General features: G+C 45.3%; 1 protein-coding gene across 4 annotated transcripts in view; it reads right to left on the minus strand.

Moving 5' to 3' along the window:
- Nucleotides 1-25,836, minus strand: part of LOC106582334 (diacylglycerol kinase beta-like) — a 191,201-nt gene that overhangs the window by 152,828 nt on the left and 12,537 nt on the right. For 2 of the 4 annotated variants that reach the window (XM_014165320.3, XM_014165317.3), the window contains exons 2-3: nucleotides 13,692-14,028; nucleotides 3,954-4,030 (exon numbers count right to left, since the gene is read on the minus strand). In XM_014165320.3, coding sequence (XP_014020795.1) covers nucleotides 3,954-4,030; nucleotides 13,692-13,767 — 153 coding nt within the window. In that variant the 5' untranslated portion in view covers nucleotides 13,768-14,028. The remainder of the gene's footprint in view (nucleotides 1-3,953; nucleotides 4,031-13,691; nucleotides 14,029-25,836) is intronic. The other 2 variants (XM_045704808.2, XM_045704806.2) reach the window with 1 other exon arrangement.

Consider the following 25,836-nt stretch of genomic DNA (forward strand, 5'->3'; position numbering starts at 1 on the left):
CACGGGGTTACATCATAGTGGGGGGGTAAGAGGGAGACACGGGGTTACATCATATTGGGGGGGTAAGAAGGAGACACGGGGTTACATCATAGTGGGGGGGTAAGAAGGAGACATGGGGTTACATCATAGTGGGGGGGGGTAAGAAGGAGACATGGGGTTACATCATAGTGGGGGGGGGTAAGAAGGAGACATGGGGTTACATCATAGTGGGGGGGTAAGAAGGAGACACGGGGTTACATCATAGTGGGGGGGGTAAGAAGGAGACATGGGGTTACATCATAGTGGGGGGGTTAGAAGGAGACACGGGGTTACATCATATTGGGGGGGTAAGAAGGAGACACGGGTTACATCATATTGGGGGGGTAAGAAGGAGACACGGGGTTACATCATAGTGGGGGGGTTAGAAGGAGACACGGGGTTACATCATATTGGGGGGGTAAGAAGGAGACACGGGGTTACATCATAGTGGGGGGGTTAGAAGGAGACACGGGGTTACATCATATTGGGGGGGTAAGAAGGAGACACGGGGTTACATCATAGTGGGGGGGTTAGAAGGAGACACGGGGTTACATCATAGTGGGGGGGTAAGAAGGAGACACGGGGTTACATCATAGTGGGGGGGTTAGAAGGAGACACGGGGTTACATCATAGTGGGGGGGTAAGAAGGAGACACGGGGTTGACAGCAGTAGTAAGCAGCAGCAGCGGTTAGGGTTAATCAGGCGTGATGTTATAACATTCTTACTGCCTGAGGCTCTTTTGAAAGCTAGTCCTCAGTCTCTCAACACTCACACATGTACGTAAACATCCAATCTCTGAACTTTTTACTGACAATATCTGTCACAGTTCACACCAAATATGTATGAAACTAATTAATTTGCATACACTATGTATTAATCATTCAAGACACAAATGTTTTGGTTTTGGAACATAATGCATTAATTCAGGTTACCTAGCAACCCATTCTATCAGTCTACTACCCATCTTAATAGCAACTCTGTATTGTATGATTGCTGGACATCATCGCAGTTCAGTGTCATACTGATCCTCCCTGGGCTCTGTGCTGTGGATCTAACCCTGAGAGAGAAAGACAGAGAAACAGAGAGAGAGAGAGAGGAAGGGAGAGAGAGAGAGAGGGGGAGCGAGAGACAGAGAGAGAGGCAGACGAAGAGAGAGAGCGAGAGAGAGAGAGAGAGAGCGTGCAGTGGGCTGGCAGGCCAGACCCACGGAACCATCATTCATACCACTCCTCCTCTCTTCTCCTTATTTGGTGAAGATACCACAAGATTCACTTAATTTACTTTACCGCAGATTTTGAGAAAAATGCACACTTTCCAAAAACAAATCCAAAAAAACAAATAAGAGTCATAAGGTCATATCGTGAGAAAGACATGCTTGTCTGCAATAAGAGCACCCACAAGGATTTGATAGGCATTTCTGGAATGTCTCCATCAAGCTGTCTACATCTCCCTGCTAGCATTGATGGCCTTGACAAATCAATGAAATCCATTGTGGAACCCATGCCAACACAACAAGAGGGTAAAGAAAATGTGTACACGCTAGCGAGGCGTGTCATCATACTCACCATTTGGATATATTTTTGGTTAAAATTGGACAGCTTTGAATGCATGTCTGGCACATGCAGTCATGACAGAGAGAGGTTATGTTGGGGGTAAAAGGTCAGGATGAGGGTAAAGGTTATGATGGGGGTGAAAGATCAGGTTGAGGGGGAGAGGCCTTACTATCTGAGCCAATAAAGCCATGAGAAAGAATTTAAAAAATGTTGTGTTACAAAACGTCACTATATCTATTACAGAAAACCTCTCAACAGAGCACAAGGCAAACCACCACACTCCACCACGTCAGCACAGCAAACCCTGGCTCCCAACCCTGTCTGTATTATCAATACATATTAAACCCTGGCTCCCAACCCTGCCTGTATTATCAATACATATTAAACCCTGGCTCCCAACCCTGTCTGTATTATCAATACATATTAAACCCTGGCTCCCAACCCTGCCTGTATTATCAATACATATTAAGCCCTGGCTCCTAACCCTGCCTGTATTATCAATACATATTAAACCCTGGCTCCCAACCCTGCCTGTATTATCAATACATATTAAACCCTGGCTCCTAACCCTGCCTGTATTATCAATACATATTAAACCCTGGCTCCTAACCCTGCCTGTATTATCAATACATCTTAAACCCTGGCTCCCAACCCTGTCTGTATTATCAATACATATTAAACCCTGGCTCCTAACCCTGCCTGTATTATCAATACATATTAAACCCTGGCTCCCAACCCTGCCTGTATTATCAATACATATTAAACCCTGGCTCCCAACCCTGCCTGTATTATCAATACATATTAAACCCTGGCTCCTAACCCTGCCTGTATTATCAATACATATTAAACCCTGGCTCCCAACCCTGCCTGTATTATCAATACATATTAAACCCTGGCTCCTAACCCTGCCTGTATTATCAATACATATTAAACCCTGGCTCCTAACCCTGCCTGTATTATCAATACATATTAAACCCTGGCTCCCAACTCTGCCTGTATTATCAATACATATTAAACCCTGGCTCCCAACCCTGCCTGTATTATCAATACATATTAAACCCTGGCTGCCAACCCTGCCTGTATTATCAATACATATTAAACCCTGGCTCCTAACCCTGCCTGTATTATCAATACATATTAAACCCTGGCTCCCAACCCTGCCTGTATTATCAATACATATTAAACCCTGGCTCCCAACCCTGCCTGTATTATCAATACATATTAAACCCTGGCTGCCAACCCTGTCTGTATTATCAATACATATTAAACCCTGGCTCCCAACCCTGCCTGTATTATCAATACATATTAAACCCTGGCTCCCAACCCTGCCTGTATTATCAATACATATTAAACCTTGGCTGCCAACCCTGTCTGTGTTCTAAATATGTATTAAAGGAACATTAGTTCTGTCACTCCTGGGGTCCTCGGTCACTAAAGTGACATACATCCTCAGGGATGACAGTCTCACAGCAAGATGAGCTCAACTGAATGACACAGTCATAAATTATACTCCATCTGATTGATGTTCCCTCCGTCAGTGCCTCCTGTGGAAAGTGTGTGTGTGTATGTGTGTGGAAACACCTCCACCCTTTAATTTACAATCCCCTGTCCGCCTTATCGCTCATCTGTCATGAAGAAATACAGTCGGAGGTGGTCGGAGGCGGGGGGAGGCAACTCCACTGATGGTTTGTCACCGGCGTTTAAGGCAGCTTCCAGAACAGGCAAGGATTGATGAGTCACCAAGAGAACGACTAATGGATTACACGAGCACAAGAGTTACCTCGCTCCTTGCCACACAATGCAGAGAATACCAGCAGCCCTTCGCCTGCCCTCGCTGGGTCTGGTGATCACACCACAGGCCACATGATGTCTGAGTGCGACTGGGGCTCTGATGGCGCCAACCAGCCGCTGTGAGGCTGTTACTCATGTCACGATGCTGGAGTTATTAGAAGGAAAGGGGGCAGGAGATTAGAAATGAGTAGGGTTGGGGACAGGGGAAGTGGAGTGGTGACCCATCCAGACAGACCATAATAGAATGACAGCGCCACCTATCCTCGTCACCATGATGATGTAACGCGTGTCCCCTCTGTCGTCACCGTGGAGGCTAAAGGGCGTCAGAGGGACGTTGATGGTGAGGGCAAGGGAGGGAGGAAGTGTTTCTCACCTCACTACACTCTAAATGGAGGGGATGACTAAGCGTTTCAGTGATGTAGCTAAGGACTGAGTCATGGGATAGCCAGGGTCTTAATAACATAACTAATCTATTGATCTCCCTCAGGAAGGGTAGGGGAGGAAAAAAGAGGAGGGGAGGAGAGGAGAACTGGGGTGAGAGGAGAGGAGAGGTGTAAGGGAGGAAAGGGGTGAGGCAGAGACATACTGTACCTGCTCAGGATTGTACTTGGAGAGGACTCCTTCACCGTGAAACTCCTCCAGAACATCCTTCAGCTTCTTGGTGGAATCTAAGAAAGAGAGAGAGTGAGTGGCAGAATACCTGACCACTGTGACTGACCCAAAGTCAGGGAAAACTTTGACTATGTACAGACTCAGTGAGCATAGCCTTCCTATTGAGAAAGATTACTGTAGGCAGACCTGGCTCTTAAGAGAAGACAGGCTATGTGCACACTGCCCACAAAATGAGGTGGAAACAGAGCTGCACTTCCTAACCTCCTGCCAAATGTATGACCATATTAGAGACACATATTTCCCTCAGATTACACAGATCCACAAAGAATTCAAAAACAAATCAAATACCTCAGTGTGCCATCACAGCAGCATGATTTGTGACCTGTTGCCACAAGAAAATGGCAACCAGTGAAGAACAAACATCATTGTAAATACAACTCATATTTATGTTTATTTATTTTCCCTATTGTACTTTAACTATTTGCACATCGTTACAACATTGTATATATACATAATATAACATTTGAAATGTCTTTATTATTTTGGAACTTCGGCAAGTTTTTTTTAATTGTATTTTTTTAATTTCACCTTTATTTAACCAGGTAGGCCAGTTGAGAACAAGTTCTCACAACTGCAACCTGGCCAAGATAAAGCAAAGCAGTGCGACAAAAACAACAACACAGAGTTACACTTGGGATAAACAAACGTACAGTCAATAACACAATAGAAGAAACAAATCTGTATACAATGTGTGCAAATGAAGTAAGGAGGTAAGGCAATAAATAGGCCAATAGTGGCGAACTAATTACAATTTAGCAATTTACACTGGAGTGATATATGTGCAGATGAGGATGTGCAAGTAGAAATACTGGTGTGCAAAAGAGCAGAAAAACAAAAACAAATATGGGGATGAGGTAGGAAGTTGGCTGGATGGGCTATTTACAGATGGGCTGTACAGCTGCAGCGATCGGTAAACTGCTCTGACAGCTGACGCTTAAAGTTAGTGAGGGAGATAGAAGTCTCCAACTTCAGTGATTTTTGCAATTCGTTCCTGTCATTGGCAGCAGAGAACTTGAAGGAAAGGCGGCTAAAGTAGGTTTTGGCTTTGCGGATGACCAGTGAAACATACCTGCTGGAGCGTGTGCTATGGGTGGGTATTGCTAGGGTGACCAGTGAGCTGAGATAAGGCAGGGCTTTACCTAGCAAAGACTTATAGATGACCTGGAGCCAGTGGGTTTGGCGACGAATATGTAGCGAGGACCAGCCATCGAGAGCATACAGGTCGCAGTGGTGGGTAGTATATGGGGCTTTGGTGACAAAAAGGATGGCACTGTGATAGACTGCATCCAATTTGCTGAGTAGAGTGTTGGAGGCATCGCCGAAGTCAAGGATCGGTAGGATAGTCAGTTTTACAAGGGTATGTTTGGCAGCATGAGTGAAGGAGGCTTTGTTGTGAAATAGGAAGCTGATTCTAGATTTAAATTTGGATTGGAGATGCTTAATGTGAGTCTGGAAGGAGAGTTTACAGTCTAGCCAGACACCTAGGTATTTATAGTTGTCCACATATTCTAAGTCAGAACCGTCCAGAGTAGTGATGTTAGTCGGGCGGGCGGGTGCGGGCAGCGAGAATTGAACCCTGTGGCACCCCCATAGCGACTGCCAGAGGTCCGGACAACAGGCCCTCCGATTTGACACACTGAACTCTATCTGAGAAGTAGTTAGTGTACCAGGCGAGTGTAATGTTTACTGTTCATTTTTATTGTTTATTTCACTTTTGTATAATATCTACTTAACTTGCTTTGGCAATGTTAACATATGTTTCCCCATGCCAATAAAGCACCTTGAATTGAATTGAATTGAAATTGAGTGGCGGGAGAGTTTATACAGTGCATGACAAAGATATGCACGTCATACTGTGTAAGAATTTAAGACTACTTTACATGTGCAACACTTGAAAGGTTTGCAATACATACTATAGGGTAGAAGACTGTCAGACACTGTATCCACCATAAACCTATATTTGCCGGCCAGTGACATTAGAAAGCCATGAGGCCAATGTAGATTTAGGAAGTCTGACTTCCCAGAATGACTCTAGTTACTGTCTGAGACTCTGAGGGTAGAAAACTATTTATCAAGGAGCATATACAATCTGGCATTGTAATTGTCCAATTAAATCCAATCGTTTAGTAATTTTGGCACCAGGCGTATCATTGGGTGGGGGAAATGCTGCTGGATATGCTGATTGTCTTTTGGGCCCTAGCTGTATCTGAGAAGATCATCAGGGTAGATCATGATGTGGAGCAAATTTAATAGAGGTAAAAATTTGTTTAGCTAATCAATGAAACAAATAGACCAATTAAGCCAGGAAAGTTGTTAGGAATACAAAAAACCCTCAGAGCAAATAGTGAATCAGTTTCTCTCTTTAATACAACAAAAATCTTATGGCCTACAGAATTATCTCAGACTCCGAGTTGGGTTAGACCATAGAAATGTAATTAGATACAGTATATCTTAATAGGTTGGATAATCATACCCCTCTCTCTCCTCTCTTTGGTAGAAAAACCCTTATAGCATACTGAATCATCTCTGGAGTTGAATATAGAGTTAGATTATATCTCTATGGATTGAACGCCCCACACTTTCTCCTCTCTCTAATACACAGCAGTCCAGCTTATGTTAGGTGAGCTCAGTAGTTTAGATTTGGGAAAAAATAGCATACATTATCTAAATGAATCATCCGTGTGGAGTGAGGCTGGACATCCCGCTCTTTCCTCTGTCTAAAGCAAAGGCCAGTTAGGTGTTAGGTGACTGCCTGAGCAGGCAGGGTGTGAGTCACAGGGACCAGTGTAGGTAGGCTGTGTTCCTCCAGGCCAGGGGGAACATGGTGTGTTTTACACCCAGCCATGCTAATATCTCCCTGGGTTTCCACCCCTCCTCCTCACGATGCCAGTCATCAGTTAGTCTGTCATACTGAGGCAAGGCAGGAAGGCAGGGACCATAGATAGTTAACCCTTATCCCCCCAACGCCAGTCACCCGTCAGCCTGTCATACTGAGGCAAGGTAGTGAGGCAGGGACAAAAGATAGCTAACCCTTAACTAAACAGGTGAGTTGACTTACTGAGAAGACATTCTCATTCACTGAAAATGCTCAATCACATCTATGCTCGCATGCACATACTCACACACATGCGTTCAGGTGTGCATTTCATATGTATGCATGTATTTAAAGCAGCCCCCCTCCCCCCACCCTCACACACACACACAGGCAATCTCTGATCTGAGCAATCATATTCGCTCGCTGAATCAACTAACAATAGGTAATGGCCTGAGACAACTTAGGCTACAGTAAATCCACTCCATTTACCATAACATCATTGATGAAGTAGATCATTCAGCTAACTAGACTGTAGCTAGTTATCCCTACAACCAGCACAAAAACAAGAACATTCTCTCTGTAGCTGACACTAACATTTCACCTCTCCCATTATAATTCTCCTTTATTAACCCCTATTGAAAACAGACACAACAGACACACAATTACCAACAACATTATAGTAGCACAGACACAGACATCCATCCAACACAGCAGACCTGGGTTCAAACAGTGTTTGTATTTTTACAATATGGGCTTGATTGAGCTTGTCTGGCGGAATGGAACCAACGGCATAATCCCCGCCTGCCTGATCACTCAAGGCAGGCTCAATCAAACGCTCCAAGTATTTTGAAAGAAAACAAATGCTTTTTTAACTCAGGGCTGTTGTATAGTAGCACAAACACTGCCCCCCCCCCCCCCCCACACACACACACACACACACACACACATACCCATCCACCACCACCAGCAGCATTGTGGTCCCAGACAAATCTCCATCACCAGGGATCTGGGTGCTACAGTACATGTGACGGAAGGCCCATTAGCAACCCAGCGTAAATAGATGACAAATATCCTCCTCTCATCATTAGCACAGCAGTGTCAAAATCAACAAGCCCTTTAGCACTCTGCTCTGTGAAGAGAGGATGTTCGTCTCTCACACACACCCCTGTTCGCACAGACAGAGGAAAGAGACAAAACACACCGATTACAATGAACAATACAGCAGCAATTGCTATCTCACTTCTGCTATTCATACTCATAGAATGAACAGTACAAACTGCTATTGACTGGCTGCCTCTACTATGGGTAGAAAACAGGCCTGAGCAGGGATCATAAGAAAGGGCAATCAAGATAAATATTATATCCTGGTCTTTGTGAACGGAAGCACGGAAGCAAAATAATTCATGTTTTGCATTTTAATGCTGGAGTGTACAGTACCACTAAGGTGGTATTGTTGACTGTTGTATTGGTCTATGTTATGGAGCCACCATACTGTATGGGTCTATGTTATGGAGCCACCATATTGTATTGGTCTATGTTATGGAGCCACCATATTGTATGGTCCTATGTTATGGAGCCACCATATTGTATGGGTCTATGTTATGGAGCCACCATATTGTATTGGTCTATGTTATGGAGCCACCATACTGTATGAGTCTATGTTATGGAGCCACCATATTGTATGGGTCTATGTTATGGAGCCACCATACTGTATGAGTCTATGTTTTGGAGCCACCATATTGTATGGGTCTATGTTATGGAGCCACCATACTGTATGAGTCTATGTTATGGAGCCACCATACTGTATGAGTCTATGTTATGGAGCCACCATACTATATGGGTCTATGTTATGGAGCCACCATATTGTATTGGTCTATGTTATGGAGCCACCATATTGTATGGCCCTATGTTATGGAGCCACCATATTGTATGAGTCTATGTTATGGAGCCACCATACTATATGGGTCTATGTTATGGAGCCACCATATCCTATGTTATGGAGCCAAATCACAGAAAACAAAAGAAACAAAAAAATAAACTCAAAGCAGCTGCACAAATAAAACTGTCTGGATAGAGAGAAGGAGAAAGAAAGCCGTTAATAAATTACTCAGATGAACGAGGGAAGGAGAGATCTTAGGAAAAGAGGGGTCAAGTCTTGGTAAATCAAAAGTAGCCTTCATTCCTTCCTCATCAGCAGAATGAAATCATGCCTGCATTCCAAACAGCACCCTATTCCTCATGCAGTGCACTACTTTTGACCACATAACCGTTTATGTGTTAGGCTTTGTGTTTGATCAATTTCTGTTTCAATGACAAGCTCGCTCAACAATTGAGTATACCCCTAGACACAGATGAATAGGTCTAGGGAATGTGAACATTGTGTTCTTAGGTATGTCTATGAATAGAGGAATCCTCAGATAAAAAAAAAATATATAATGTTTCTCTCAGACAACACAATCTATTCAGTTGCTGTGTGGATGTGTATCAGCTCAATAGATTGTAAGGGAGTGAAAATTAAGGCTCATCTATTACAAGGAAAGCCAGACTAGTGATGGATTCTCCTTTGACTTACAAATGTCTGGGGTGGGAAGGTTACTGATACGGATGAGTTACCTATGTGTAACCGATGTGAAATGGCTAGTTAGTTAGCGGTGGTGCGCGCTAATAGCGTTTCAATCAGTGACGTCACTCGCGCTGAGACTTGAAGTAGGGTTTCCCCTTGCATTGCAAGGGCCGCGGCTTTTGTGGTGCGATGGGTAACAATGCTTCGTGGGTGTCAGTTGTTGATGTGTGCAAGGGTCCCTGGTTCGAGCCCAGGTTGTGACGGAACCTACACTGTTACATATGCATAGAGAAAAAAAGCCCACTAGATGTTTTATAAAAAAAAAAAATATTTAACCTTTATTTAACTAGGCAAGTCAGTTAAGAACAAATTCTTATTTACAATGACGGCCTACCCCGGCCAAACCCGGACGACGCTGGGCCAATTGTGCGCCGCCCTATGGGACTCCCAATCACGGCCGGATGTGATACAGCCTGGATTTCATGTGATAAATCCCAGAGAATCCTTGAACGTTACCAAAATTCTGATAGTTTACTGGTAAACTTTGAAAGTTACCGGTAATATACCCTCCCTTTGCTCCCCTACTTAAGATGGATGCATTAACTATAAGTCGCTCTGGATAAGAGTGTCTGCTAAATTACTCAAATGTAAATGAAAAAAACAAGCAATATGATGTAGTGGTAGAAATAGTCAATGGGGAGGGGGAAAATACTATTTGTATGAATCATTTATCTTCAAGCGCAAAGAAAAACAATTGCCTACATCAGACCACTTAGGCAAATGATGGGTAGGAAGGGAGGCTTGGAAGGGGGAGGTGCATTTCTTTGGTACCTCCCTCTATGTACACAACCTGGCATTTGACTCTCAGTCTGGTGACCTCAGGGTATCCCAGGTATCAGAGCTGGTCTGGTTACAGTACGTCAGGGTATCCCAGGTATCAGAGCTGGTCTGGTTACAGTACGTCAGGGTATCCCAGGTATCAGACCTTGTCTGGTTACAGTACGTCAGGGTATCCCAGGTATCAGACCTTGTCTGGTTACAGTATGTCAGGTTATCCCAGGTATCAGACCTTGTCTGGTTACAGTACGTCAGGGTATCCCAGGTATCAGAGCTGGTCTGGTTACAGTACGTCAGGGTATCCCAGGTATCAGACCTTGTCTGGTTACAGTTCGTCAGGTTATCCCAGGTATCAGACCTTGTCTGGTTACAGTATGTCAGGGTATCCCAGGTATCAGACCTTGTCTGGTTACAGTATGTCAGGTTATCCCAGGTATCAGAGCTGGTCTGGTTACAGTTTGTCAGGGTATCCCGGGTATCAGACCTTGTCTGGTTACAGTACGTCAGGGTATCCCAGGTATCAGAGCTGGTCTGGTTATAGTACGTCAGGGTATCCCAGGTATCAGACCTTGTCTGGTTACAGTATGTCAGGTTATCCCAGGTATCAGAGCTGGTCTGGTTACAGTATGTCAGGGTATCCCGGGTATCAGACCTTGTCTGGTTACAGTAGGTCAGGGTATCCCAGGTATCAGACCTTGTCTGGTTACAGTATGTCAGGTTATCCCAGGTATCAGACCTTGTCTGGTTACAGTACGTCAGGGTATCCCAGGTATCGGACCTTGTCTGGTTACAGTATGTCAGGTTATCCCGGGTATCAGACCTTGTCTGGTTACAGTACGTCAGGGTATCCCAGGTATCAGACCTTGTCTGGTTACAGTACGTCAGGGTATCCCAGGTATCAGACCTTGTCTGGTTACAGTATGTCAGGTTATCCCAGGTATCAGACCTTGTCTGGTTACAGTATGTCAGGTTATCCCAGGTATCAGACCTTGTCTGGTTACAGTATGTCAGGTTATCCCAGGTATCAGACCTTGTCTGGTTACAGTACGTCAGGGTATCCCAGGTATCAGACCTTGTCTGGTTACAGTATGTCAGGGTATCCCGGGTATCAGACCTTGTCTGGTTACAGTACGTCAGGGTATCCCAGGTATCAGACCTTGTCTGGTTACAGTACGTCAGGGTATCCCAGGTATCAGACCTTGTCTGGTTACAGTATGTCAGGGTATCCCAGGTATCAGACCTTGTCTGGTTACAGTATGTCAGGTTATCCCAGGTATCAGACCTTGTCTGGTTACAGTACGTCAGGGTATCCCAGGTATCAGAGCTGGTCTGGTTACAGTAGGTCAGGGTATCCCAGGTATCAGACCTTGTCTGGTTACAGTACGTCAGGGTATCCCAGGTATCAGAGCTGGTCTGGTTACAGTATGTCAGGTTATCCCAGGTATCAGACCTTGTCTGGTTACAGTATGTCAGGGTATCCCAGGTATCAGACCTTGTCTGGTTACAGTATGTCAGGTTATCCCAGGTATCAGAGCTGGTCTGGTTACAGTTTGTCAGGGTATCCCGGGTATCAGACCTTGTCTGGTTACAGTACGTCAGGGTATCCCAGGTATCAGAGCTGGTCTGGTTATAGTACGTCAGGGTATCCCAGGTATCAGACCTTGTCTGGTTACAGTATGTCAGGTTATCCCAGGTATCAGAGCTGGTCTGGTTACAGTATGTCAGGGTATCCCGGGTATCAGACCTTGTCTGGTTACAGTAGGTCAGGGTATCCCAGGTATCAGACCTTGTCTGGTTACAGTATGTCAGGTTATCCCAGGTATCAGACCTTGTCTGGTTACAGTACGTCAGGGTATCCCAGGTATCGGACCTTGTCTGGTTACAGTATGTCAGGTTATCCCGGGTATCAGACCTTGTCTGGTTACAGTACGTCAGGGTATCCCAGGTATCAGACCTTGTCTGGTTACAGTACGTCAGGGTATCCCAGGTATCAGACCTTGTCTGGTTACAGTATGTCAGGTTATCCCAGGTATCAGACCTTGTCTGGTTACAGTATGTCAGGTTATCCCAGGTATCAGACCTTGTCTGGTTACAGTATGTCAGGTTATCCCAGGTATCAGACCTTGTCTGGTTACAGTACGTCAGGGTATCCCAGGTATCAGACCTTGTCTGGTTACAGTATGTCAGGGTATCCCGGGTATCAGACCTTGTCTGGTTACAGTACGTCAGGGTATCCCAGGTATCAGACCTTGTCTGGTTACAGTACGTCAGGGTATCCCAGGTATCAGACCTTGTCTGGTTACAGTATGTCAGGGTATCCCAGGTATCAGACCTTGTCTGGTTACAGTATGTCAGGTTATCCCAGGTATCAGACCTTGTCTGGTTACAGTACGTCAGGGTATCCCAGGTATCAGAGCTGGTCTGGTTACAGTAGGTCAGGGTATCCCAGGTATCAGACCTTGTCTGGTTACAGTACGTCAGGGTATCCCAGGTATCAGAGCTGGTCTGGTTACAGTATGTCAGGTTATCCCAGGTATCAGACCTTGTCTGGTTACAGTACGTCAGGGTATCCCAGGTATCAGACCTTGTCTGGTTACAGTACGTCAGGTTATCCCAGATATCAGAGCTGGTCTGGTTACAGTTCGTCAGGGTATCCCAGGTATCAGACCTGGTCTGGTTACAGTACGTCAGGGTATCCCAGGTATCAGACCTTGTCTGGTTACAGTACGTCAGGGTATCCCAGGTATCAGAGCTGGTCTGGTTACAGTATGTCAGGTTATCCCAGGTATCAGACCTTGTCTGGTTACAGTACGTCAGGGTATCCCAGGTATCAGACCTTGTCTGGTTACAGTATGTCTGGGTATCCCAGGTATCAGACCTTGTCCGGTTACAGTACGTCAGGTTATCCCAGGTATCAGAGCTGGTCTGGTTACAGTACGTCAGGGTATCCCAGGTATCAGACCTTGTCTGGTTACAGTACGTCAGGGTATCCCAGGTATCAGAGCTGGTCTGGTTACAGTATGTCAGGTTAACCCAGGTATCAGACCTTGTCTGGTTACAGTACGTCAGGTTATCCCGGGTATCAAAGCTGGTCTGGTGACCTCAGGTTACCCCGGGTATCAGAGCTGGTCTGGTGACCTCAGGTTATCCCACTTATCAGACCTGGTCTGGTTACGTCAGGTTATCGCAGCTATCAGACCTGGTCTGGTTACGTCAGGTTATCGCAGCTATCAGACCTGGGTCAAATGCATGAGCTTGATTTAGTTTGCACTATTGGAACTATTCCATTGATCCCATTGTGTAGAGAAAACTAAATCAAGCTCAGCTCAAGTATTTTAATGTATTTGACCCAAGGTCTGACACAAGTATTGCTGATAGTGGTATGTCAGGATACATTTGACTCAGTTTACCAATGGCTATAACAGGTATTGCTAGTACTCACACTCGCTATACTGCTGCAGCTGACCGAACTCAGACGGACTCAGACACTCCCAGCTCCCGACTCCGTCTCCCATCATGGTGCCAGCTGGGGGATATGTGAGGGAGGATGGTGGTGGATGTGCCTCTGAGGTGTAGTGAGGTTCTAGTGTGGTTATCCCTGTGTGGAACTGAGGAGGTTAATATCTGTCATGGCGTCATCCCAGATCCTTCCCAGTGAGTGCAGGTGGTGGCAGAAACAGACACCAGAGATGGTGGGGAAATGATCAGTACGTGATATGGTGGTCCAGCCAGATGCAGGTCTCTTGGCCTCTCTCTCTCTCTGATTACACAGACACAAGCTGAGAGAGGGAGAGGGAGAGGGAGAGAGCGAGAGCAAGAGGGAGAGAGAGAGAGAGAGAGAGGGAGAGGGAGAGGGAGAGGGAGAGGGAGAGGGAGAGGGAGAGGGAGAGGGAGAGGGAGAGGGAGAGAGAGGGAGAGGGAGGGAGAGGGAGGGAGAGAGAGAGAGAGAGAGAGAGAGAGAGAGAGAGAGAAAGAGAGAGATTAGATTCTATCAAACCATCTTCCGCCATTGAAGAACACAGACACACAGACTCCTAACACAGTCAAAATCAAGTCATTACTCACTGCCACAGCACATAAACCACACACATACAGTACATACAGTAAAGTGGAGGCTGGTGAGGGGAGGACGGCTCATAATAGTGACTGGAATGGCATCAAACACATGGAATCCATGTTGGATGTATTTGATGCTATTCTGCTGCAGCCATTACCACGAGCCTGTCCTCCCCAATTAAGGTGCCACCAACTTCCTGTGATAGAGTGAAATAGTGGGCTCCTAAATGTAGGTATGTATGTGTGCTAAGCTCTGTGGAGGAGTAATCCATACATCTCTTTGGATGGATGGCCTCACAGGGAGGAGGCAGCCAGGTGGTAAATACACAGCAGTTTACCAGCTCATGGACAAACACACACACACAGAATTAAAAAAACAGACTGATACACAGACTCGACACAGAATTTAAAAAATATACTGGAGGCTCATCACAGAGCAGCCCTCAGTGACAGTAGTGTGATGACGTTAGCCATGGGGGCCCATCACAGAGCTGCCCTCAGTGACAGTAGGGTGATGACGTTAGCCATGGGGGCTTATCACAGAGCTGCCCTCAGTGACAGTAGGGTGATGACGTTAGCCATGGGGGCCCATCACAGAGCTGCCCTCAGTGACAGTAGGGTGATGACGTTAGCCATGGGGGTTCATCACAGAGCTGCCCTCAGTGACAGTAGGGTGATGACGTTAGTCATGGGGGCTCATCACAGAGCTGCCCTCAGTGACAGTAGGGGGATGACGTTAGTCATGCGGGTTCATCACAGAGGTGCAGATTGGACTCCTGGGGTTGGTGTGGAGAGATGAGATCACAGTTTAATCTCGTCAGGGTCTAATTCTCACACACACACGCACGTGCAATAACACTGAATAGACACACTGTGATTTGCAACTGATCCAATTATATGAGAGGTTTCCTCATCTACTCTAATCCTAGAAGTTAATTGTAAAGACGAAATGACTTCTTTATAAAACCTCATGGTTTTATATAGAAGTACACGGGATAATATGATGTTTAGAGAGAGGAGAATTGAAGGAGAAAGAGCAAAATTACAAGTTTGAGTGTAGACAGAGACATTAGAAAAAGGTAAAGGAATCAGAATTGTAAAGATGACACGTTTTCTAGGTATTGTAACCCACTGGGCACACACTGGTTGAATCAACGTTGTTTCCACAACCAACGTGGAATAGACGTTGGGAATTGCCGTCTGTGCCCAGTGACAAGCCTTGGCATGGGATGATTCAATGGGCTGAGAGAGGATGAATGCACTAATTGTAAGTCGCTCTGGATAAGACCGTCTGCTAAATAGCTACAATGTAAATGTGAAAATGGATGGAGAGAGAGTTCAAAATTACAAAAGTACAACAGCTAGAGAGACAACTGAGAGAGAATACAGACAGTGTGTCTCTAAATATCTTTGATGGTGGAGGAAAACATGGCCCATGTTAACGTAGCCTCTCCACAGCCACTCTGGGTGGAGTGCCATGAGTCTGGCTAGAGAGGCTACGTTAACTTTGGTTTGAAGAGGTGGTCAGACAACACGGAGGAACATCTACTGTAATGGTATTAGAACACACACAGAGCACTTTTTCTGTAGACAGCGGGAGCATCTACTTCCAGTATCTGTTCTCAGTATCAGACCCCTTATGCAAACGCAGATGTTCTGAGCTCTTCCCGTATGGCCAGTATTTGTCTGTGCTCCAATGAAATCTTCCAGTTCGTGGAAAGTCATCTGAGAGGGCAGCAGATTGGCCAAGTGTGTGTGTGTAACATACTCCTTGGCTGGGAGCCAGAGGTATGTTAGTGTCACCATGTAATCAAAGTGCCCAGTGGGGGTTTGATTTGGGCAGGAATGTACCAGCATTGGGCCAGATTACATCTGAGAGGATGGAACAGCTTTTCAAACCAGAGAACAATATTATAGCTCCTTTCCTGATCATTTGGATCATTAGTGCGGTACAGAGTTTTATTACACTGTCCATTAATCATGACCGATGTTATTTCTGTTACTCTCCCATAACAGCAAGACATTTTTATATGTTCCCCCTTAGGAACAGTTTACTACATTTTTAACTCTGTGTTCAGAGAATATAATGTTACCATATTCCTTTGAGAGTACCAATCTAGTGAAATATATGGAATTCTTCATATTTGGAGTGACGGAGGCCTCTCAGTTTTTATTATATAATGTGTCCATTAAATCCAATTCCACTTATAAATCGGTCAATCACTTGTTGAATCAATCAATATTCAACCTTTTCTCAAGTGTGACTTCAGAGTGTTTTAGATTATTGTCTTGGATCGCTCAGGTCGACACCTGGTGAGGCCATTCATTAAAATACTGCTGAGTGGACCACTTTGCCTAATAAATATGAATTGGATCCACTTTGACTGATGGAGATTAGAGTGTGTGTATCTTAAGGGTGGATGTATGTAAAAACGCAAATGACTGTGAAGCACCACAGGGTCACATTCAGACAGTGACATGTCTTTGCATTTGCCCCAACACAGTCGTAATGTTTCTGTAAAAAGATGAGTTGAAACAGAGTGCTATGGGTTTGACGCTGTCTGACAGAGGCTAAATAACAGAGGAAAATAAAGAGTGTGAAAGAATGCAAATTAATATTTTATACAGAAAGAAAAAGAAAAGTACTATTGTTTCACTCCCCAGCCTTGGATAATAATGCCTGGGAGGAAGAAATGTCTAGAAACAGAAACATGGTAATAACTGTAATAGCCTGGGGTCATGTCATCTACTCTCAATTAGGAAAATAATACTCAAATAGACCGAACAAGAGATGTGCCATTCTTCATCTGTAGCATAATCACAGCCAGTAACAGGCAGACACGGAGAGAAAGGTATTGTTCCAAAATGTGAGTCCTGTCGTACCTGATAACCTTCCTCCTCTCCAAACAAAGTGAGAGAGCCAAGGAGGCATATGATAATAGAAGAGCAGCAGCCAGCAGGGCTGGTAGAGCTAGCTAGTTCATGCATGCTTAGAGATGGGATACATACAGTGGAGGTGGAGGACAGAGACAGGAGTGGAGCTGGTTGTCAGGGGGCTTGTGTGTGTCTGTGGATCTGTTTGTGTGTGTATGTGTGTGTGTGAGCGAGTGCGCATCTGGGGAAGGAGAGACGGTAGGGGAGGTGAGGGTAGGGTGAGACAAAGGCACTTACTGATCAACTGTATGGGGCCTCCCCTCAGTGCAGAGAGGGATTCTGTTTGCTCACAAGGTTGCCTAGCAACTCTAACGTCATACACACAGCAAAAGGAGGAGGGGGAGGTAGGGGCGGAGGGGATGTAGGGAGAGGTAGGGGAGAGGAGGGTGAGGAGGGGGATGTAGGGGAGAGGGGGATATAGAGGATGTAGGGGGAGGAGGGGATGTAGGGAGAGGTAGGGGAGAGGAGGGTGAGGAGGGGGATGTAGGGGAGAGGGGGATATAGAGGATGTAGGGGGAGGAGGGGATGTAGGGAGAGGTAGGGGAGAGGGGGATATAGGGGATGTAGGGGGAGGAGGGGGAGGTAGGGAGAGGTAGGGGAGAGGAGGGTGAGGAGGGGGATATAGGGGAGAGGGGGATATAGAGGATGTAGGGGGAGGAGGGGATGTAGGGAGAGGTAGGCGAGAGGGGGATATAGGAGATGTAGGGGGAGGAGGGGATGTAGGGAGAGGTAGGGGAGAGGAGGGTGAGGAGGGGGATATAGGGGAGAGGGGGATATAGGAGATGTAGGGGGAGGAGGGGATGTAGGGAGAGGTAGGGGAGAGGGGGATATAGGGGATGTAGGGGGAGGAGGGGGAGGTAGGGAGAGGTAGGGGATGTAGGGGGAGGAGGGGGAGCGAATGAGAGGTAGGGGGAGGAGGGAGAGGAGGTGGGGGGAGGTTCAGCAGAAAAGTGACACCTTATGAATCACTTCCTGTGTTAGTGTAGAGTATGTGTGCATGGGCACGTGCTGCATACAAAACATTATGGATTCAGTGCACATCAACCTATGACGTCAACACACCGTGTGAGAGGACAGAGCATACTGTTGATTCGCACCTGCATTCTAATCTCCTTCCTGGCAAAACAAGTGTGCTGTGAGTAAGGCTTCTATTTTAAAGTAATTTCACAGGAAAGGGAGATGTTGTTACTTGGAGTTCCCCCTGAAAATTCATAGAATGATTATGATGCATGTGTATAAGTGACTGCAAGTCATCGCACCATGTAGGAAGACAGAGCATACTGTATCAGCACAATTATACAGAACAGGATACGGGGAATACACCTCTGCAATCTAATTTCTCAGTCTGCATTACAAAACAAGACCTATGAGTGGTGTGTTTTTAAGTCGTTGCACAGGAAGAAGAAAGAAGAAAGAATCCAGGAAGATGGAAGAACACAGGAAGAAGAAAATACAGGAAGAAGAAGAATACAGGAAGAAGAAAGAATACAGGAAGAAGAAAGAATACAGGAAGAACAAATAAAATAAAATAAAAATTGATTGGTCACATACACATGGTTAGCAGATGTTATTGCGAGTGTAGCGAAATGCTTATGCTTCTAGATCCGACAGTGTAGCAGTATCTAACAGGTAATATCTAACAATTCCACATCAAAACCTAATATCTAACAAATTACACAACAAAACCTAATACACACAATCTAGTAAAGGAATGGGATGAGAATATATACATATAAAATACATGGATGAGCAGTGACAGAGCTATGCAATAGATAGTATAGAATAGATAGTGTAAGATACAGTATACAGTATACAGTATATACTGTACATATGAGATAAGTAATGTGATATATGTAAACATTCTTAAAGTGGCATTATTAAAGTGACGAGTGTTCCATTTATTGAAGTGGCCAATGATATCAAGTCTGTAGGTAGGCAGACACCTCTCTGTGCTAGTGATGGCTGTTTAACAATCTGATGGCCTTGAGAAGCTCTGTTCTAGCTTTGATGCACCTGTACTGACCTCGCCTTCTGTATGGAAGTGGGGTGAACAGGCAGTGGCTCGGGTGGTTATTGTCCTTGATGATCTTTCAGCCTTCCTATGACATCGGGTGTTGTAGGTGTCCTGGAGGGCAGGTAGTTTGCCCCCGGTGATGCGTTGTGCAGATCGGACCACCCTCTGGAGAGCCCTGCGGTGGTTGGCGTTGCAGTTGCTGTACCAGGCGGTGATACAGCCCGACAGGATGCTTTCGATTGTGCACCTGTAAAAGTTAGTGAGGGGTTTTGGTGACGAGCCACATTTTTTCAGCCTCCTGAGGTTGAAGAGGCACTGTTGCGCCTTGTACACCATGCTGTCTGTGTGCGTGGACCATTTCAGTTTATCGGTGATATGTACACAGAGGAACTTAAAAATGTCCACCTTCTCCACTGCTGTCCCGTCGATGTGGATGGGGGGTGCTCCCTCTGCTGTTTCCTGAAGTCCACGATCATCTCTTTTGTTTTGCTGACATTGAGTGAGAGGTTATTTTTCTGACACCACACTCCGAGGGCCCTCACCTCCTCCCTGTAGGCTGTCTCGTCGTTGTTGGTAATCAAGCCTACCACTGTTGTGTCGTCTGCAAACTTGATGACTGAGTTGGAGGTGTGCATGGCCACACAGTCGTGGGTGAACAGGAGGGGGCTGAGAACACACCCTTCTGGGGCCCCAGTGTTGAGGATCAGTGGAGTGGATATGTTGTTTCCTACCCTCACCACCTGGGGGCGGCCCGTCAGGAAGTCCAGTACCCAGTTGCACAGGGCGGGGTTAAGACCCAGGGACTCCAGCTTAATGATGAGTTTGGAGGGTAATATGGTGTTGAATGCTGAGCAAAAGTCAATGAACAGCATTCTTACATAGGTATTCCTCTTGTCCAGCTGGGATAGTGGGATGTGCAGTGGGATGGCGATTACATCTTCTGTGGACCTATTGGGGAGGTAAGCAAATTGAAGTGGGTCTAGGGTGGCAGTTAGGGTGGAGGTGATATGATCCTCCTAGTCTCTCAAAGCACTTCATGATGACGGAAGTGAGTGCTACGGGGCGATAGTCATTTAGTTCAGTTAAATTGGCTTTCTTGGGAACAGGAACAATGGTGGCCATCTTGAAGCATGTGGGGACAGCGGATAGGGAGAGATTGAATATGTCTGTAAACACACCAGCCAGCTGGTCTGTGCATGCTCTGAGGATGCAGCTAGGGATGTCGTCTGGGCTGGCAGCCTTGCGAGGGTTAACACATTTAAATGTTTTACTCACGTCGGCCACGGAAAATGAGAGCCTACAGTCTTTGGTAGCGGGCCGCATTGGTGTCACTATCTTGTCCTCAAAGCTCACAAAGAAGTTGTTTAATTTGTCTGGAAGCAAGACGTCGACAGGGCTGGTTTTCTTTTTGTAATCCGTGATTGTCTGTAGACCCTGCCACATACTTCTTGTGTTTGAGCCGTTGAATTGAGACTCCACTTTGTCTCTATACTGACGCTTTGCTTGTTTGATTGCCTTACGGAGGGAATAACGATGCTGTTTGTATTCTGCCATATTCCCAGTTGCCTTGTCATGTTTAAATGCAGTGGTACGTGCTTTCAGTTTTGTGCGAATGCTGCCATCAATCCACGGTTTCTGGTTAGGGAAGGTTTTAATAGTCACAGTGGGTACAACATCTCCTATACACTTCCTTATCAAATCGCTCACTGAGTCAGCGTATACATCACTTTTGTTCCCTGAGGCTACCCGGAACATATCCCAGTCCACGTGATCGAAGCAATCTTGAAGTGTGGAATCCGATTGGTCAGACCAGCGTTGGATAGACCTAAGCACGGGCGCTTCCTGTTTTAGTTCCTGCCTATAGGAGGTGAGCAACAACATGGAGTCATGGTCAGATTTGCCAAAAGGGGAGCGGGGGAGGACCTTGTATGCATTGCAGAAGTTAGAGTAGCAATGGTCGAGCATGTTACTCGCTCATGTACTGCAATTGATATGCTGATAAAATTTAGGTAGCCTTGTTCTCAAATGAGCTTTGTTAAAATCCCCAGCTACGATCAATACAGCCTCAGGATATATGGTTTCCAGTTTGCATAAAGTCCAGTGAAGTTCCTTGATGGCGGTCTTGGTATCAGCTTGCGGTGGGATATGCACGGCTGTGACAATAATTGAGGAGAGTTCCCTAGGGAGATAATAATGTCGGCATTTGATTGTGAGGAATTCTAGGTCAGGTGAACAAAAGGCTTTAGTTCCTGTATGTTGTTACAATTACACCATGAGTCGTTAATCTTGAAACATACACCCCTGCCCTTCTTCTTACCGGAGAGATGTTTATTTCTGTCAGCGCGATGCATTGAAAATCCCATTGCCTGTACTGACTCTGACAGCATGTCCCCAGCTAGCCATGTTTCTGTGAAACAGAGTATGTTACAATCCCGGATATCTCTTTGGAAAGCAACTCTTGCGCTGATTTTGTCGACTTTGTTAACTAGGGGCTGGACATTAGCGAGTAATATACTCGGAAGCAGTGGGTGGTGTGCACGCATCCGAAGCCTCACTAGAAGACCGTTCTGACACCCTCTCCTCCGACGGCATTGTTTTGGGTCGGCCTCTGGAATCAGCTCAAATGCCCTGGGAGGTGCAGACAAAGGATCCACTTTGGGAAAGTCGTATTCCTGGTCGTAGTGCTGGTTGTGCTGGTAAGTTGACGACTCTCTGACATCCAATAGTTCTTCCTGGATGTATGTAATAACACTTAAGATTTTCTGGGCTGACAATGTAAGAAATAATACATGAAAATAACAAAACACTGCACTGTTTCCTAAGGACTAGAAGCAAAGCTGCCATCTCTATCGGTGCCATCTTCACATAAGAATACAGGAAGAAGAAAGAATACAGGAAGATGAAATAATACAGGAAGAAGGAAAAAGCCAGGAAGAAGGAAGAAGAGAGTCAGGACTAGTAGTTCCCCTTGATGAATCCTGATGGAAGGAACAACGTGCAGGAATACACCCCTCCTTATTTCTCAATCAGAATCTAGCTTTTAAATTGTCAGTACTCACTGAGAAAAAGCCCACACAGACAGAGTCAATCAAACTGTGCTTTTGCCAGAACTCCTTCTCCGCTCAGTGTTCTAATGGTCTGTGGATACTAACACCTCTGTGTTCATACTCAGTCTCTCGTCTCTGTAGTCTCCCAGCTCTGCAGAGCACTACCACTACTACACGGTGTTCTACACTGTATGCCCTATATGTCTGTCTGGTACCGTAGAGACAATGGTGACTCAGAGGTGTTCTGTGTCCTTACAATTCAAGCCCTTTGCAGTGTTGTCAGACAGTACACACCGAGTGCTACTGTTTCTTCCTCACTCTACTGTACACTTTAATATTTCATTTGGCTGAGAGGTTTTTTAGTGAAGTGTTGATTTTAAAATGAAATGGGAAGAAACAGATTTGACATTTAAATAATGCTCCCTTTCACTCACACACACACACACACACACACACACACACACACACACACACACACACACACACACACACACACACACACCACACACACACACACACACACACACACACACACACACACACACACACACACACACACACACACACACACACACTCACCTTCCTTATACACACCATCCTTAAGGTTATACACATTTACCTACAGTCTTTCTTTTGAGCACAACTATCAAAGTAATAATACTAGATGTATTTTATATAGCGCTTTTCATACAGAATCTCAATGTCGCTTTAAAAAACAAACACAAAAACTAATTCAGGAAGCTGTCAGTTACTGGGAGATGGTCTTACAGAGTCAGATGAAGATGCAGTTCACTAAAGGAATAGCTTAAGGAGTGGTATTGATGGCCAAGCCAGGGAGGGAGAAATAACAGTCAGACAGGCAGGCCCGGAGCGCTTCATCCGACACCTCTGTCTTTGAACCACTCACACTCCATCTTTCCTCTTCCACCTGGATGCATGTGTCCACATTCTGAGGGCACAATCAGCCACCCACTGATCTGCACCGGACTGTTATTCCCCTCCAAGGGTAGCCTGGTCCCAGGTCTGTTTGTGCTGTCTTGCCGGTATTCAGGGGCAAGACAGCACAAACAGATCTAGGACCAGTCTACCTTTACACTGTGTGTATATGATTCGCACAGGAATTGAACCCATGACTTTTGTGTTACTAATTATGCCATCTCCCTATAACTAGTTCAAGTGCAATCAAGTGCTAAAACTAATCATCAGGACACTGTTCTCAACAGGGACAGGGTGATTAGCTCATGGTTACTATGAAAGAAGCACCTAGCACAGAACAGTATGTCTTTATTGCCCATCAGGTCTTAAATCTTAATAGTCACGTAGTCATCACACGTCATACCACTGAGTGTTAATACAGCACTTACAGATCTCTGTAAGTGATGACATATTCTTTTTAAAAGCCTCTCGAGCCATACTGAAGTTACACAGAGTGACTGGATCAGAAAGTCAACAGTCAACTAGCAACCTGCAGACTTGTCTCTATTTTGGAAATTAAATGAATTATTATTATTATTGCTACTTTATTCCAATCTCATTCTATTTTAAGGGGTATCAAATCACGTTTTACTGAAAATAATCAGGACTTTCAGAAAACAGCCTTTCAAAATACCTGAAGAAGGACCGGCGAAACATCTAAAGAAAAATCAAGGTAGGATTAGGGAGTGAAGGAGTGACAGACGGAGTGTGCTGTACCTCACCAGCACCTACTGAAACGTGCAGTGATAAATGCACAACATGTGCACTGGAGTGAGATGTTTATCTCGCCTGAATGGCTGGAGCATGTTAGAGAGACATCAATGCCAAATTAGGACACTGATCACCACGATGATAAAAGGAGAAGGAGAGGAGGTAGAGAAAAGTCCTGCAGGGGCAGTGACATCTCCTTCTCTAGAGAGAGAGGGAGGATGGGAGGGAGGGGGGAGGGAGCAAGAGAGGGCGAGAGAGGGAGAAAGAGGGTTGAGAATGCATGGAGGGGTAGTTTGAAAGAGCATAATCAGTCAAAGGTAATGAGAACACAGCCAATGCCAGACCAGCACAGCCAGGGCCCATATCCACGAAGTGTCTCAGTGCTGATCTAGGATACATTCAGCCTTTTAGATCATAGTGAATAGGATCAAATAAACAGGGAAGGACCTGATCCTAGAATGATGAGATGCAGGATCCCCTCTTCAGGAAGTGACTGTGTGGTAGTCATGATAAAAGCATCACAACGTCTCCCTGTCAGTCAGTATAGGCTCCGGCGTGACCCTCTTTCTGCTGTCAGCTTGGAGTGACGCGTGTGCCTCTGTGTGTGTGTGTGCGCCTCTGTGTGTGCACCTCTGTGTATGTGTGTGTGTGTGCAAATGCATGTGGACGTGCGTTTGCGTATGAGACTAGATGGCGAGAGAGAGAGAGAGAGAGAGAGAGAGAGAGAGAGAGAGAGAGAGAGAGAGAGAGTGTGTGTGTCTCACCACAGCAGGTCAGGAACAAAGAAGAAACAATAACAATTAATCTAAGACCATTTTATAAGCATCTGAGTTGATTCAATAGTTGCTGACCAATAGCATTACTGTTGAGTTAAATTGAAATTTCACCCTTGCTCTGCCAGGGCATATACTGTAAACCTAGCTGGCTGGTTGTAACGTTGTAGCTTGCTGTTTAGTAGCCATATCTTTTTACAATGAATCTCCAATTGTAAAACATAATCTTTTTAGCCATAGATATGGCTACCGGTAGTTGTTTAGTAATTTAACTAGCTAGCCAACTAGACTAGCTAGCTACTTGGCTAGCTACATAACATGCTGACCACACCACTCACGTCGAGTGTGTGAGCATTGGAAAATACATTTTCACATACATGTTATTCAATCGTTTCATCTAAACTGCTCGCGCGCATGAACGAGTGTATGCGTAGCCAGGCGCTAAAATAGAACTTGGTTCTATTTTTTACGCTTAACGAGCTGCAAGTCCTGCATCTCCCATCTCCTCATAGGTTTTTAGGAGCATATACCCACGTGGATGATTGTAAGATGAATTGAGGTCCACACTCCATTCCACTTGGTGGTGGTAATGCACCTTAAAGTTGGTTGGCAACCAACATATAAAGTCCACAGAAGAAGATGAAGAAGAAGAAGTTTACTAGAAACTAACTACGCTTCCCCTTTTATCTGTGGATTAATTTTCAGAGTAGAGAACACACGATTTTGTGTGACTCAAAATTAGTCCAAATTCTACAAAGATCCATTTGTGCATTTCAGGTAAAATAATAACCCAATGTGTATATCCCAGGACAAATTAGCTAGCAACAGCAAGCTAGCTAGCTAAATATCCATGAATGTTTAATGTGTTTCGACCTGTCCCAAAATTAATATAAATGGTTCAGAGTTCCTTTTGACATTTCAACCTGCGTGTCTTGGATCGCATCTGGTGTAGATGGATCGCATCGGGTGTAGTTCAAAATCAACATGCGCACGATGGCACACGGGAATGCACACGCATGCCCGGTCTAGTCAGCATGTAAGTTAACAAACAGAAAAAAACATTTAATTTCCCACCAC

This window comes from Salmo salar, chromosome 21 (assembly GCF_965601325.2).
Source record: "Salmo salar chromosome 21, fSalSal1, whole genome shotgun sequence".
Taxonomy (NCBI): domain Eukaryota; kingdom Metazoa; phylum Chordata; class Actinopteri; order Salmoniformes; family Salmonidae; genus Salmo; species Salmo salar.